Source organism: Mchenga conophoros, linkage group LG3 (assembly GCF_057382185.1).
Source record: "Mchenga conophoros isolate Kocher_MC1m ecotype Shallow Benthic linkage group LG3, M_conophoros_male_GT1.1, whole genome shotgun sequence".
In the NCBI taxonomy this organism is placed as follows: Eukaryota; Metazoa; Chordata; class Actinopteri; order Cichliformes; family Cichlidae; genus Mchenga; species Mchenga conophoros.
Window position 1 is genome coordinate 27128945 of NC_140528.1, and position 15417 is coordinate 27144361.

Consider the following 15417-nt stretch of genomic DNA (forward strand, 5'->3'; position numbering starts at 1 on the left):
GAACAACAATGCATTTTCCAGCACAATGGAGCACCGTGCCATAAGGCAAAAGTGATAACTAAGTGGACTAACTAACGAATTTGGATTTGAATTTGGATAAACGGACAATATAATTATAAAAGAATCTGTAGGTAACCAGTAACTGCAACTGCCAGATCAAGTAAGTGAAACATTATTTTTGCTCAAGTGCAAAGTCAGATAAAACAAGTACTTCAAAACTGTACTTAAGTACAGTAGTGGAGTAAAAAGACAGAGTCACTGCCTGCTTCCTTTCATTTAAAATAATTATTTAATTCCTTTAGTTTTGAGGTTTAGAACCATCTCCTCTGTATGGTTGTGTTCTAGTGCCAAATATTAATAAACCAGAACTCTGATCTGGTATTCAGAAAATTTAATCTCAGAGAGGTCTGAAACAATATTAAACAATCTACTCAATAAACTTTGATTTTCTTGTATGAATTTGACTCTTGTTTTTTTTTCTTCCTTGCCATATTACTAATATTACATTACCAGGAAGAAATAGCTTGTAAGTATAGTTTACAGTCAAACTGCAGGTCAAAGATCAGACTGGTTAGAGAACTGCTGCATGTAACTGCCAGATTCTGGTAAATCATTTTCAAAAGAAAAGAGGGAAGGGAATGAACTTGATTATAAGTTGTGTATCTATTAGTGTTCACTTTAATTTTAATTTTAATAAGGAGAGTTCTTTTGGAAGAACTGATCATGATTTTTTGAGATAAAAAATGAATGCATTTGGCGATTAGACTGATGACCCATTATGGCAGAATTGAATTCCACAAAGTGGAGGATCATTGCCACCCAGCCTGTCTACGCTAGTCATAAATGGCCATAAATTTCATTATCTGATAACATTAGTATTTCCAGTCAGGTTCCTTGTTCTTTCCTGACACGCTTTTTTGCATTCACTCAGATCTCAATGTCTCATTTGTTACTGTCTGGGCTGGACTTTTTTGTTATTGGAGGCAAAATGATGCATCTAGACTTTCTGGTGAGTAAATTTAAGATAAACTGAGTGAGTTGTGAGTTACACAGCAACATTGTAAAATAAAATGATCAAATACTCTTTAATTACATACTTTTACGTGGTTGTACTGGTATGACTTAATTCAAACTTGTTTGAAAAAAGTTTGTGTTGTTCTTGATCATCCAGGTCTTGGAATAAAGAAATATAATAAAAACAAGATGGCAGATCAGCACTTCAATACTTTTTCAGGTACGTGCACCTGTCCGCCATTTTGAAATGAAAATAAATTTAATTTGTCAAAAAACTATATGACATAATTCTTTTGTGTGTTTTTGAGAAGATTTCAAAATTTGTCCTTCAGTTCTTTACTGTACCAACTACTGATAAGAAATTCAATGTCAGTGTCCACAGTCCAAATAAAGATAATCAAAGATGCTATAAAACCATCCAAGCAACCAACATCATTTACATCACAATAGTAAGGTTTTAAGAACTGTCCCTGATTATGCCAAGATATATTGAGATGTAATGCATTTATATTGTTACCTATATTACTTTGTGAGGACCTCTGGAATACTTTATTTTACTTTGTTTCCACAAATAGTTGGAAAAAAATGTGCTTTTAAGCAACTTCAAACGTTTTTAGACACTTGTGGCATTTGTGAAGAGTTCCAGCCTGATTTTAAGTCTTATCACAGTACTGAGGCAACACTTTTAAGGGTTTTTAATGATCGTCCTTAACTGCCGCCTTTGACCCAGTTGATCATAACATTCTTTGATCAAGGCTTGTGTTAGGTTTATATTGTTGGATTGTCATTTATGCTTAGAAACATATAATCATATATGCTTAGAGGTATATAATCGATTGCATATTGATAGGATGTTTGATCCTTAGCAGTCTGCAAAGACTCTGTGTGCCTTCCAGAGTTTTCTGGCATATACACACACATCCTAAGGTCATGAGAGAGGTCATACCTTCTCTTACTGATTTATACTAAGGGAGGACACCTACTCTGTATCTGCTTAAGTATAATAGCCCTTTGTTTAGGTGGACAGTTGGGCTCCTGTTAAAGAATAGTTGACACAGAATGTTCTTACCCTAATTGAAAACAAGACTGAAGTTACTGTTTTCGTAAGTCAAGCCCCTTTGGATACGTTAACTGATCCCCTCGGCCCTCTTGCTTATCATCATTCCCACACTGTAAGAAAAATGAGTGTTTTTAGATAGCTCCTTTAAATTAGAGAAGTAAGTGTCCACAGTTGTGAAGATCTGATTTTATCAGTTACGTGAAATTGCTAAAGTGAAGCTTTATCTTCCTCATAAAGGCCTAGAAAAACATATTCATACCTTCATCACCTCTAGATTACCCTATTGCAGTTCTCTTTATTTGGGTCTTGAACACTAATCTCTCCATTGCTTGCAATGCTGCTGCACGTCTTTTAACAGGTGTTAGAACGCATGATCACATCGCTCCAGTTTTAGCTACTTTAAATTGGCTTTTTGTCCATTTTTGTATTGATTTTAAGATTCTTTTACTCACTTTCATGTATGGCGCCCAGCTATTTAAGCAAACTCCTCAACATATAAAAACCCAAAAGACCACTGAGACAATCAATCAACCAATCAATCAAGATCTTTGTTGTCAATACAACAATATACACAGTATACACCGTATCAAAATGCCATTTCATCCCAAGTTCCCCACGGTACATTTATAACTGTCTATGTACAATAAACAAGACCGGACAAAAGACAATAGAAGTGATGCAATAACAGTAAAGTCAGATGTTGTGCAGCTGGTATGAAATATTAGGTTCAAGTTATGGCCAGGATACTGTGGACAGGACAAAATGAAGACGTGGAAGATGTCAAATGTGCAAATTTAAAATAATGTAGATATACTTTTTGTACAGCGTCTTCCCAACAGTCTTACAAATCCTGTCTTAAAACTTACTTTTTTAATTAGGTTTTTAATTTTTCTTCAGTTCTAGCAGCATCAAGTTTGTTTTTGTGTTAAATATATATTGTATTTACTTCATCTCATTTTTCTGTATTTGTTTTTTTTAATTTTCTTTATTAACTAACTTATGAAGCAGTTTGGTCAATTTTCTTGCTTTTAAATGTACTATAGAAATAAAATTGACATTGACAACAGATTAAACCGGGCCCAAAGATGGGTACTGCTGTCATAAGATGGCTTATTAAAAGTGCATATATGAATAATTGATTAATAAACAAATGTACATATTTTGTGTTCCCACAGTGTCCGACGATGTGCAACCAGAGAGGCGCAGACGCAGCTTCGAATTTTTGCCACCTGATTGTAAGTAAATCTGGACTGAGTCAGAATTTTGAATATTTTCACACGATCTGACATAGCAGCATCTGGTACAGCATCTGGTATTACAGTTGTTAGTTTGATTTCGCAGCCTGAGATCATCTAATCAAAGGCTGTTGGTAGCCCCACCAACTCGTTTTAAGACCAGAGGAGATCTTTTAGAGCGGTGGCCCCCAGGTTGTAGAATGCTCTCCCTCCATCATTACGTTGCCTTGATTGTATTTATTTTTTTAAAAAGCAGCTTAAGACTCATTTATTTAGATTTGCTTTTAAATAGATTTGTGCTGTATGTTTGATTATTAATGTATTTTATGTATTTCTGTTTTTATATTACTGTGAAGCACTTCGTGGTTTTTATCCTGTGAAAAGTGCTATATAAATAAATTGATTTGATTTGGTGATCAGGTTGGAACTCTTAGTTCCAGTGGGGAAATACAACTTCCAAACTGATTTCCATTGTTTTTGTTTGTTTGCCTTTTTTGTTTTTTGTGGACTGTGATCACCTGTTAACAGGTATACCATCATGGCTACTTTCAACCCTTAGCCTTTGTGTAAAAGTCAAATAGCCTAGGCCTAGGTAAGTGAAATGGCCTATGTGACCTACGGTAGCAAGGTGGTAGCACCTTTCTATGTTTACAAGTTCTCCCTTTGCATATGTAGGGGGTGTCCAAATTTATACCCTGAATCCTCCTGAGGCCGCATTTGTAGGCCAATTATGTCACAGGAAAGCGATGAGGCTGTCCAGATTTGTAGACTCCTCCACATCGGCCGACAAATGAATACTCCTTTTCCCTAAATTTGAAGGATGTGTCAAGTGCATTCTTCGTGGCCCACCATAACCCAGAATTCATAGCGAATTCCACAGCCAATTCAACCTTCCGACAATGGCGGCAGCTGTTCAGTTTAAATATTACTCTTATTATTCTTTCTGGGTCACAAAATAAACTATATATGATATTTTCAGGTGAGAATGTAGCTGTGTAAACTTCAAATATCTGCTCAGTTTTGTCAAGACATCCCATATTTGGAAAAAGTGCTCAATGTTTTTGGAGATGTCTGTTACCCACCATCTCGATAACTGACCATGTCAAGGCTCACTAGAGCCGGCGAGAACAGTGAACTCCCGGCACATCATTTTCAGACCCTCTGCGGTCTTTTGCTACTCAGATTAAATATGATATATAAGTTACTTTGAAAAAAGCCAAACAATAACATTTTTAAGTTATCTGTGTTTTATTTGTCCGTGACTTAATCGGTTTGGCTGAGATTACAGCTGAATGACCGTCAAACAGAAAACTGATTAAACAGAAGCGTGAGATGATCGAGAATTTACAGCACTGTCCTGTTATATTTTAGATAGCAAGGAGCAGATGGCTGTGTTTATTAAACTCCACCGAGACAGCTGGTGACACAAATCTGTAGGCTAGACCTTCCAATTTCACAGCCGTCACAACCAGTTTCAAGCGAATTTTCACTTCCAGCTTACCCGGCTTTCCGAGGACCCAGCCCATGTACACCGTGAAGGCCGATTCCTCAGGAAGATGCAGCCTATGAATTTGGAAATGGCTGCAGTTCCTTAGAGTGCTCATGTTTCTTACTTTCTCCTATCTGGTATTCTCACTGCTTTTAAGAAAACAGAAAGCATGCATAATTTATTTTAAAAAAAATTACCACACATATTCAATTAATGTTCAAAAGGTTAAATTCAAAATTCAGTCACAATTGCAAACTTTTAAATTGTCAGGTTACCAAACAATAATTAATTAATTAATTAATTAAGCCATGAAACAAACAAATCTATAATCTTTTTTTTCTTCAGTTTCTTATAACCTTCTCCAGGATGAATTTACCACAAATTTTTAAAGACATTTATTTACTTTACACATGCTCCATCCACTTCTCTCATTGAGAGAGGCCAAGGGTTTCCAGTGCTGTCAACAAGCATGCATTCTACATGACACAGCATGTCTTTTAGAATTAACTGGAGTCATCAGCAACAGCATAGAGCAGTCATATCTCAAATCTAATAAAAGAAGACAGGAAAAGATCAGTAAACATACAACTTCCCCAAACAAAAGCACAAGTGAAACATAAGTAAAATGACATGTAAGAGTTTGATGTAATGTGGGCAGTGCCGGTCACGATGTTATACAGTGGTTGCTCGCTATAACGCAGTTCACATTTTGTGGCTTCGCTGTTTTGTGGATTTTTTTTGTCCAATTTTGCATGCTTTTTTAAAATTTATTTATTTTTTACAGTGCATTGTGTTCTGCGTCCTGGTCGGCTGTAGACCATTGTCAGTCAGTCTCCTCTGTGCCAGGTCTCCTGTACAATACAGAATGCATTCAGCTTGTCAAATTTACATAAATCTTCCATCACTAGCAGTGTGACCCCGAAGTGCTGTACTGTATTTTTTTAAGTTTTCTCCCCAACAAACACAACAATTTTGACGAAACGTGTTGCACCGTTAAGGGCACCTGTGGTATCACCCAAAAGGCAGAGGAAGATGCTAACCATCGCACAAACAGTTGGACTTCTGGACATGCTAACTGAACACTAAGAAAACCAAAGAAGTCATTGTCTACATCAGGAGGCACAGCACTGACTTAGCACCCCATACATCAACATGGAGTACATGGAGAGGTTCCACACCTTCCCGTTCCTTGGTGTCCTCATCTCCCCTGACATCTTCTGGACAGACAACATCTCAGCATCTTCCTGAGGGTCCTCAGGAAGTACAAGCTGAACTCCAACCAGCTGCTGACCTTCTATTGCTCGTCCATTGAGAACCTGCTGACATACTGCATCACAGTATGGTACGGCAGCTGTACTAAGTTGGTTTCAGAGAGTAGTCAAGGCAGCACAAAAGGTCATCGGCTGCCCTCTCCACTCCCTGATGGACATTTATTCCACCCGCTGCCTCAGCAGAGTAACAGAAATCATCAAGAACAGCTTTCACCCTGGTTTCAACCTATTCAACCTGCTACAGATGCATAAGCACAAAGACCAATAGACTCAAGACTGCTTAGAAGAAAGATGAGAAAAAGAGAGCTGATTATTAGCTCATGAAAACACAAAACAAAATCACCTGACAGGTTTTCTCTAAGTGCACTGTTACAAAAATAATGGGCCCCTCTCAAACATGTCCATGTTTCCTAAAACTCCCTCTATTAAAAACAAAAACAACAACAACCCGAACCTCACTGACAGAATCAACCCATCACCACAACAACCTCAACAACCTTAAACACACAAGTATTGCCACCACATAATTTCACCTCCTCAATACACCGAAAGTCTTGTTAAAACCACACAATTTGCACACAACAATCACCTCCTTTATGCACTTTAACATACTTAAATTCAGCATAAAACATAACCCCCTTACGACAACATATAATCACTAAACTATGAATTTCCTATCCAAATCTGCACTCCTCTTCTCTGCTATGCTTCCTCTCCTGAAAGCCTCAGTCACCCACACACACAGGAAGCTTCTTCGTCACCAGAATCAGAATCAGAATCAGAATCAGAAAGGGGTTTATTGCCAAATGTTGAGCAGGTTTACAACATTAGGAAATTGCTGCGGTGCTTCAGTGCAAACATACTGTCATAAATAGCACTTAAATAGACATGAAAAAATAAAAGTAGGGATAAGAATTAAAAGTGCTATGTAGAAAGATATATACATGAGTGCAGGTGGTGATCAGTGCCAAACATGGAATGATGCAGTGAACACAGCGTAGGGTCATGTGTTAGTGGTGGGAACAGTCATACGGTTATTGTTCATGTGTCCAACAGCAGAGGGGAAGAAACTGTTCTTATGGCGAGAGGTTCTGGTGCGAATGGACCGGAGCCTCCTGCCTGAGGGGAGCAGGTCAAACAGACTGTGTCCAGGGTGAGAAGGGTCAGCTGAGATCCGAGCTGCACGCCGCAATGTCCTGGAGGTGTACAGGTCCTGCAGAGATGGGAGTCTGCAGCCAATCACCTTCTCAGCAGAGCGCACAACACGCTGCAGTCTCTGTTTGTCCCTGATAGTGGCTCCAGCGTACCACACGGTGATGGAGGAGGTGAGGATGGACTCGATGATTGCAGTGTAGAACTGCATCATCGTCCGTGTTGGCAGGTTGAATTTCTTCAGCTGCCTCAGGAAGTACATCCTCTGCTGGGCTTTCTTGATGACGGAGGTGATGGTGGGCTCCCACTTCAGGTCCTGGGTGATGGTGGTACCCAGGAAGCGGAATGAGTCCACAGAGGTGATGGGGGTGTCAGTCAGGATGATGGGGGGGAGTGGGGCTGTGTGCTTCCTGAAGTCCACAATAATCTCCACTGTCTTCTGGGCATTCAGCACCAGGTTGTTGTGGCTGCACCAGGACACCAGACGTTCAACCTTCCTCCTGTAGGCAGACTCATCCCCGTCAGAGATGAGCCCAATAACGGTGGTGTCATCTGCAAACTTGATTAGCTTGACAGACTGGTGGGTGGAGGTGCAGCAGTTGGTGTACAGGGAGAAGAGCAGAGGAGAAAGAACACAGCCCTGAGGGGAGCCGGTGCTGATGGTCCGGGAGTCCGAGACATTCTTTCCCAGCCTCACATGCTGCTTCCTGTCCGTCAGGAAGTCAGTGATCCACCGGCAGATGGGATCAGGCACATTCATCTGGGAAAGCTTGCCTCGGAGATGGTCTGGAAGGATGGTGTTGAAGGCAGAGCTGAAGTCCACAAACAGGATCCTGGCGTAGGTTCCTGGGGAGTCCAGATGCTGCAGGATGAAGTGTAGGGCCATGTTGATGGCGTCATCTACAGACCTGTTGGCTCTATATGCAAACTGCAGGGGGTCCAGGAGGGGGGCCGTGAGGGTCTTGAGATGGGAGAGAACCAGGCGCTCAAATGACTTCATGACCACAGATGTCAGAGCCACGGGTCTGTAGTCATTTAGTCCAGTGATCCTAGTCTTCAGTGCTGTTCCTATGTATTTTGTTAATGTTCAGTGCGTGTAAGCTGCTTTCTTCATTGCCTCTATATGTTATAATCAGGTTTAATTCATGCATCGTTTCACTGATTTCTTAATTCAAAACTATCTCCCTTCTGATTCTTTCCAGAAATAGTTCCACATGTAACACTTTGTGTATGTGTGTTTTCCATTCACTCATGTAATTGTCAGTTATTTTCTTTCTTCATTTTACCTTCTTTAGTTTTCTGGTGGACATCTCTAAACACCATCATGAGTTCAGGCTTTCGTTTCAATCTAATTATACCCTGTATTCTTACAGTCAAACTCGTCCGGCTTCACCTCTCACTGGTCCCTGTCCTCTTCTCTCAGTGTCCTTTTATTGTCTTGAATTCTCCAGCAAACACAGTCCGTTTCCTTTCTGTTTCTCTTCAGTATTTTCCTTCTGGATTAAGTCCCAGCCTGGCAAAATATCACATTCAGTGCCTTTAAACAGTCATATCACACTGTTCTTACCAGCCTGCAGTCCACCGTGCATGTTTCATCACGTGGTTTCTTCTTCTCTGTTGATCCTTTCACTCGTCTCTTGCAAAATTACTCCAAGCATGGCAAATCTGACAATCAGTGTCCAGTGCTTTACCACAGTTCTTTATCCCTCTGTCCAACTGCCCAGCCTGTAATGTATAGTACATGTTGCATCACGTGCTTTTCTTCCATGCTGCTGGTCCCGTCAGTTTGGTTTCAGTTGCACTGCACTTCTGTTTCTGCAGGCTAATCAAACTTATTTTGTATTTACAATCTACAAACCCTCTGTAATTCTACTAACTTTTGATCTAAAATGTAGCATCATTCACACAATGATTTCATAATCCTCACACACACTGCATTTTAAATAAACTAAACTCTTTGCATTTGTCAGCATTCACATCACAGCCTTCAACGTGCTCACTTTCAATCCTGCAAGACGCGGAGATGGACATCTCCTTCACCTACTAACTAAATTACCATATCAACATACAATTACTAAAATTCAAACTGAAATACACCGTCTGTTTTAATAAAGTCAAAGAGTAAGCGGGTGTACCAAGTGTATTTACTTATGTGTTTTTGAACTGAAAGAAAAAGAAACTCAAACTTTCATAACATCACTCATGCATCTCTTAAATTAAAAACACTTTCAAACTTTAAAACATCCTACTTTGCATCAACAAAGAAATACCTCTCACACCTTTATTCATCATTCAAAACCTTCTACTCACCGCATTCACACACTTAAACTGTGACAGGAGTTCAGGAATATACTCAAAACACGCTTTCCTAAGAGTACTTTAGACATGCTTGTCATAATCAGAAAGAGCAAGTCAACAAAAACAAAGGAAAAAACGATTGAAACCTCCATTAATTCTCACAGCACACACAAGAAATTGAAAAAATAAAACACACCAGCAACTATTGCTGGAGAGAAGTTACTACTGAAAGTAATATGTTAGTCTTAAGTATATACAGTGCACTCAATATATTTATATATCTACATCCAAACTCAGTCAATTACTATACATCCACTACGGCAACTCAAAACTTTATTTATAGCCCTCTAATGAACATAAATGACATCTTAAACACACACTCAACAATGTTTGCAGCAGTATTTGTAAAACCAACTGTGGCTTAAACAGTTCACTGATTACTAATTTGCATTTTCACACTCACACACACTCCGTCTAAAAATAGCTCCAGCAACTGTAGGAAGTGTCAGACATGGCGTGCTCCTTCCTTGAAGAGCCAGTAGATGTTGAAGCCCAAATTCTCCGCAGAGCTCTCCGCCGGGAGAGAGTGATTAGAGCGCGTTTGGACATTTTATCATTTCCTGATGATTTTCTGTGTGAACGTCACCGTTTTTCAGCACAATCTATAATTTATTTGAATAACATCCTCAGGCCTAATATTGCTCATGTGACACATCCTCTCAGTTCTGTACATATTATTTGTATCGCACTTCGGTTTTTTGCAAACGGGAGCTTTCTGTATAATATTGGTGACGCTGAGCACGTTTCCAAGGCTACCGTCTGTCGGGCAGTCAGGAATGTTACAGTTGCACTGAAACGTCTCCTGTACTCGTTTGTGTTCCCCGGTCATAGACCCACAAGATTCATCAAAGAGGGATTCCACAAAATTGCAGGTATCAGGATGAACAAAACTTAATTCATGATGTGGTGATACTTGAACTACTACTTAAATTTTACATTTATTTTCAGGGTTCCCAGGCGTGATTGGCTGTATAGATGGCACTCACATTCCAATCATTGCTCCTTCAGTAAATGAAGGAGACTATGTGAACAGGAAGTCTTTCCACAGCATTAATGTACAGGTCCATAGTTCCCTGTAGCATTTCAAACTAACAAATTATTTCATTATAGTAATGGATGCTAATTTGTGTTCTCTGCACTGTGAAGATCATATGTGATGCTGCCAACATTATCACAAATGTGGAAGCCAAGTGGCCAGGCTCTGTGAGTGGTGGTGGTGGAGGACCACCACCTGTTTTTCGGGCCTCTGCTTTTTTTCTAGTGGCTATAACGGGTCACATTTGAGCATACAGAGTAAGCAAATATGTACTTGTAATGTGCTCAGATAATTTCAATAAGTGCTTACAGACAGAAAATTAATGTAGGTTCTAACTGCAATTGATTTACATCGGACAAACAGACCAAGCACTATGGCTCATAATACAATTACACCTTACCTGTTTGGACTATATTTTTATATTTCATTTTTACTTGCTGCCAGGAACGTTTGGGGCCTGTTGGGTTGCACCTGTGCTCACATCACATCACAAAATAAAATGTATAAAATAACAAATAAAATATAATAAATAACGTGTTAAATGGGTGGAAATCCCTAGATCAATGTTTAAATTAACACTCACGCATTGACTCTGTCGGCTATGTTTTGCCATGCATGCTCCCTTTTTTTGCAGCTGAGGCTGTGTTACTTTTTTTCTGCAAAATTTGCATGTTATCGGCATATGCTGCCATCAGAATTTCGGCCTCAAGCGCTGTGAAATACATTGACCGCGCCTTCTTTCCCTCCGTCTCCATGGTGACTCGCTTAATCTGTGCTCCACTAATCAGGGCTTTATGTATCCTCGTGCGCGCGCTTAACTTGGGGTTAAAGCAAGTTGATTGAACTACTTGTTATCAGCCTTTCTGAAACCGAATATTCCGAGTTGGACAGTTCGGGGTTACTCAACCCTGAGTATCGTTTTTCACTCTGAGTTTTCTAAACCGGCTTCCTGAAATAGGGCCCTGGTCATAACTTCTTACCTGAAGTTCAGTTCCTCTGCCACTATGACCGGCGGCCGCCTCGGGTCCTCCCCTTTCCCTTATCCACCTGCTGGCTACCGCCAAACAATTCAGTTATTTTTACACATTTGGCAGCGTCTGCCTGAAGGGCTTGTTTCTTTTTGGCCCTAATTTTTTCTGCACCTCCTTTCCCTTTTTGTTCTCCATTTTCTTTAGTTCGTCTATAAGATTGCTAAACAAGGGGGAGGGTGCATCCGACCTCCTCGGCTGTAATTGGTCCAGCCCAGAGTTGATCATGACCAATTGGCCAATCCAAAACCTTTCATTATTTATACCCTTCCAAAAAAAAAAAAATCGATCGGCCCATAAAAACAAAAAATCGCCAGCGGCCCACCGGGCAAATGCCCGGTATGCCCGATGGCCAGTCCAGCTATGAAAATAAACATTGTCTTCGTCTTCATAACAGATGTTTCCTGTCAACCTTTCTGATTAGTGCTTCTTCAAAACCGCAGACAATGATTCTGCAGTGAGCGAGCACTTCTGCAAGCTCACAATTACAAGCAAACATGAGATGTCACGACCTTACATGGCACTCTGTGTCACCTCTCACCTACTAACGCTCACTAACTGTATGTGTGTCTCGTCCTTAAATGCTCTCTCCTCTCACCCGTTGCACTTCTGACCTTTCTCCAGAACAGAGGCTCATCCTTTTTTTTTTTTTCTTTTTTTTTTGTTTCTTTTCTTTTTTTTGTCCCGTTTGGATCTATAGCCATCAGAATTGTTGTCTTGAGGCCAAGAAAGATGCCAAGCGGATTTATTTTACCAAGTGGATCATCATGGCCTTGCCATATTGGTCCATTTGGTTGACCTTTATTATAATTATGAATTTATTTTATTTTCAGTTGCAAACGGGACAGACATAACTGTGGGATAGGACAGGGGGAAAGAATGAAAGAAAGAGGGGGAGAGAAAGAAAGGAAACCAAAGGGGAGAAGAGACGGTGAGAAGGGGGGGAAGAGAGAAAAAAAACAAACAACAAAAAAAAATCCTGGGTCACCTGTATGGAGAAAAAAAACAAAAAAACAGAGGAGACAGCAAACAACAAAGAGCAACATAATAATAGAAAAAAAAGCACCATCACAATAAACTAGCTAGTCATAGATATCAATAGTTACTAAATAATAGACGATATTGTGCAGCACGCAAGATAGACAGCGCACAGTGTGCTTTGAGGCAGCAGCCAAGAAAGCTGTAGTCCGCGTCTGTGAATACCCATGTGTACACCTGTGTGCATACCTGTGTGGATCAGCATGCTTGCATTCCAAAGGTTTCTCCATGTAATGATCTGCTAGGGAGTGTGGGGGGCCACAGCCCTGTCCTTTATGGTATCAAGCAGGTATGGAGGAGATTAAAACTCCAGACATCCAGAGGCCCCCAGAACACAAGAGACCAAGGAAGACCCACAGAGGGGCAGCTGCGCCACTGTCCCAGTAAGAGCTAAGGAGAGTCCCAGATGAGGGCTCATTCAGCAGCCGTGGAGCAGATGCCAGGGGGAGTTGCAGTGACGCGCCCGTGAGCTCCGCCGGCAGCCAGCTGTGCCTGAGTGACCGAGCCCCAGGGCCGAGAGGCCGGGGGCACCCCACCTCCGAAGTGGCCTGAGCGAGCCCCAATAAGCGGCCGCCAAGGAGTGAGCCGGTGTGTACCCGGATGCCCACCCCCAGATACAAAGAACCACCAACGCACCGACACCTGAGGGAGTCCGCCACCGGCAGGGGAAGTGGTGGTGGGTGGAGATAGGCCTCCAAACCTTGGAGGGCCTGAGGTGTCCTCAGAGAGGTGGCGTCTGATACCCAACCTGACATATAGACACAAACATATAGGCACACACAGACACAAACATCCATTCCCACCCTCATGCTCTCATGTGCACTTCACACTCAACCGACGTGGAGACAGACATAAAGAGACGCTGTATACACGATCACACTCCCCAAGCGTACTCTACAAACCGGGTCTAGGTACCCTTGTCCCTGGAGGGGGGAACCGCACCCAGACCCAGGTGGTGTTACCCTTTTCCCTGCGGTGGGGAGAGGCAGACCGCCCCGACTCCGCAGCAGCAGGGAGGCCCCACACCCCAGACTGCAGCCGGACGGCCAACTCCTCCTAGCCCCCTCGCTCCAGCAGGCCGCAGAGAACGGGGGTGAGAGAAGACTCCAAACCTCCCTCCACCCGCTCATAGTAGTGTTGATGCATGTGTGTTCTAAGGTGCAATTAAAACCCAGGAGGGCATGGAGCTACCTGCCAGAGAGCAGCAGGTAAGCGCATAGTCCCTCCTGCTAGCCCTCAATGTCTACGTGTATTTAAAATTGAGTGGTGGGCAACGATGCCAGGGGTGGGGTGTACACCCTGATGGTAACTTGGACTCCGTGTATCGTGCCCACCCCCAAGATCCTATATGTATGTGTAATGAGGGTGTGAGTAATGTGAGTGTCTAAGTTGTGGGATAAAATTGAGGCAGAGGCAGCCAGAAGGGGACAGGGGGGGGGGGGGGGGTAGCCTCCTCTGCACCCTGGTGACATACCCCTACTCCAAGGCCCTGCATGTGTGGGTGGTTGTGGTGGAGCGGGAGGAGGGAGGCAGCTGGAGATGGGGAGGGAAGGAAGGGAGGGGCAGGTGACCCCTCCCTGGGGCCAGCTCCCCCACTGACCCCAGTAGGCACTCCCATACTCCGCGACCCGCCAGGGAAAAGGGGGCCCAGGCCCATCCAGACCGGGACCCAGCGCAGCAGCGCCCCCCGGCCCCACAGAGCTCGAGACAGTCCACCCAACCCCACCACAGAGAAAACTGCACCCACCCCACCATCCACTCGTCTTCCAGACTACATGAGACAATAGACGCCCAGGCTGAGATCTTCCTCCACCTCTCCTGTATCTCCCCCTCCTGCAGAGAGTTCCTGAGGGGAGGAAAGCTCCTGCAAGGTGTGACAATCTCCCCCACCGGTTGAAGAGCCCCACAGGCGGCTCGACACACCGGCGGCACCCTGCGCCAGGGATGGGCCCCCATGCACCCACCCGCCCACAACCCCGGCAACACACAAACCAGGACCCAAGGCCCCGAGGCCCAGCCAGGGCCCCGGCCCAGAGATGGAGCGCCCCCAGTATTTTGTATTGTATTAATTGCAGACTGGGATTTTTAATCAATTTAAAAGTTTTTAAGCATACCTGAGACCAGAAGTTTTGGTCTAAACTGACTGATAAATCTGCTTCCCACTTTGCAATAGGAAGGGATATTGATTCATCTAATTTAGAAAGTGTTCTATATATTTTAGATAATAATTTGGGGGATTTAAGAGTAAGGAAATGTGCCGCACTTGGTGGTGTTTGTAATTCAACTTGACTGAGGTTAAATTTCTTTTTTATTATGGATTTAATTTGTTGATATTCTAAAAATCTTTTCTTGTTGATCCCATATTGTGCAACTAGTCTGTCAAGTGGGATAAATTCTGTTCCCTCCAATATATGTTCTAAGTATTTAATTCCTTTACAACTCCATTCTGGGAAGTTAATCATATTATTGTTTTGTAATATGTCAGGGTTATTCCAGATAGGTGTACGTTTGCATGGGATTAGTGAAGACTCCGTTATTTTTAGAAACTCCCACCATGCTGTCAGAGAGAAGCTGATGTTGATACTTTTAAAGCATTCATGTCTTTTAATGTTTGAGCTAATAAATGGTAGGTCTGAAATCTCTAGATCCTTGCATAGTGCCTGTTCAACATCTAGCCAGGGCTCATCTAGGAAGGTATGTTTTGACCATTCTGAGATGAACTGAAGCCTGTTGGCT

General features: G+C 42.2%; 1 protein-coding gene across 1 annotated transcript in view; it reads left to right on the forward strand.

The window, feature by feature from the left end:
- The first annotated feature begins 914 nt into the window (after positions 1-914).
- The window catches only part of LOC146577941 (GTPase IMAP family member 8-like), a 59106-nt gene continuing 44603 nt past the window's right edge, over positions 915-15417 (forward strand). The window contains exons 1-3 of the mRNA XM_085268466.1: positions 915-1009; positions 1172-1234; positions 3250-3309. Coding sequence (XP_085124592.1) covers positions 1204-1234; positions 3250-3309 — 91 coding nt within the window. The 5' untranslated portion in view covers positions 915-1009; positions 1172-1203. The remainder of the gene's footprint in view (positions 1010-1171; positions 1235-3249; positions 3310-15417) is intronic.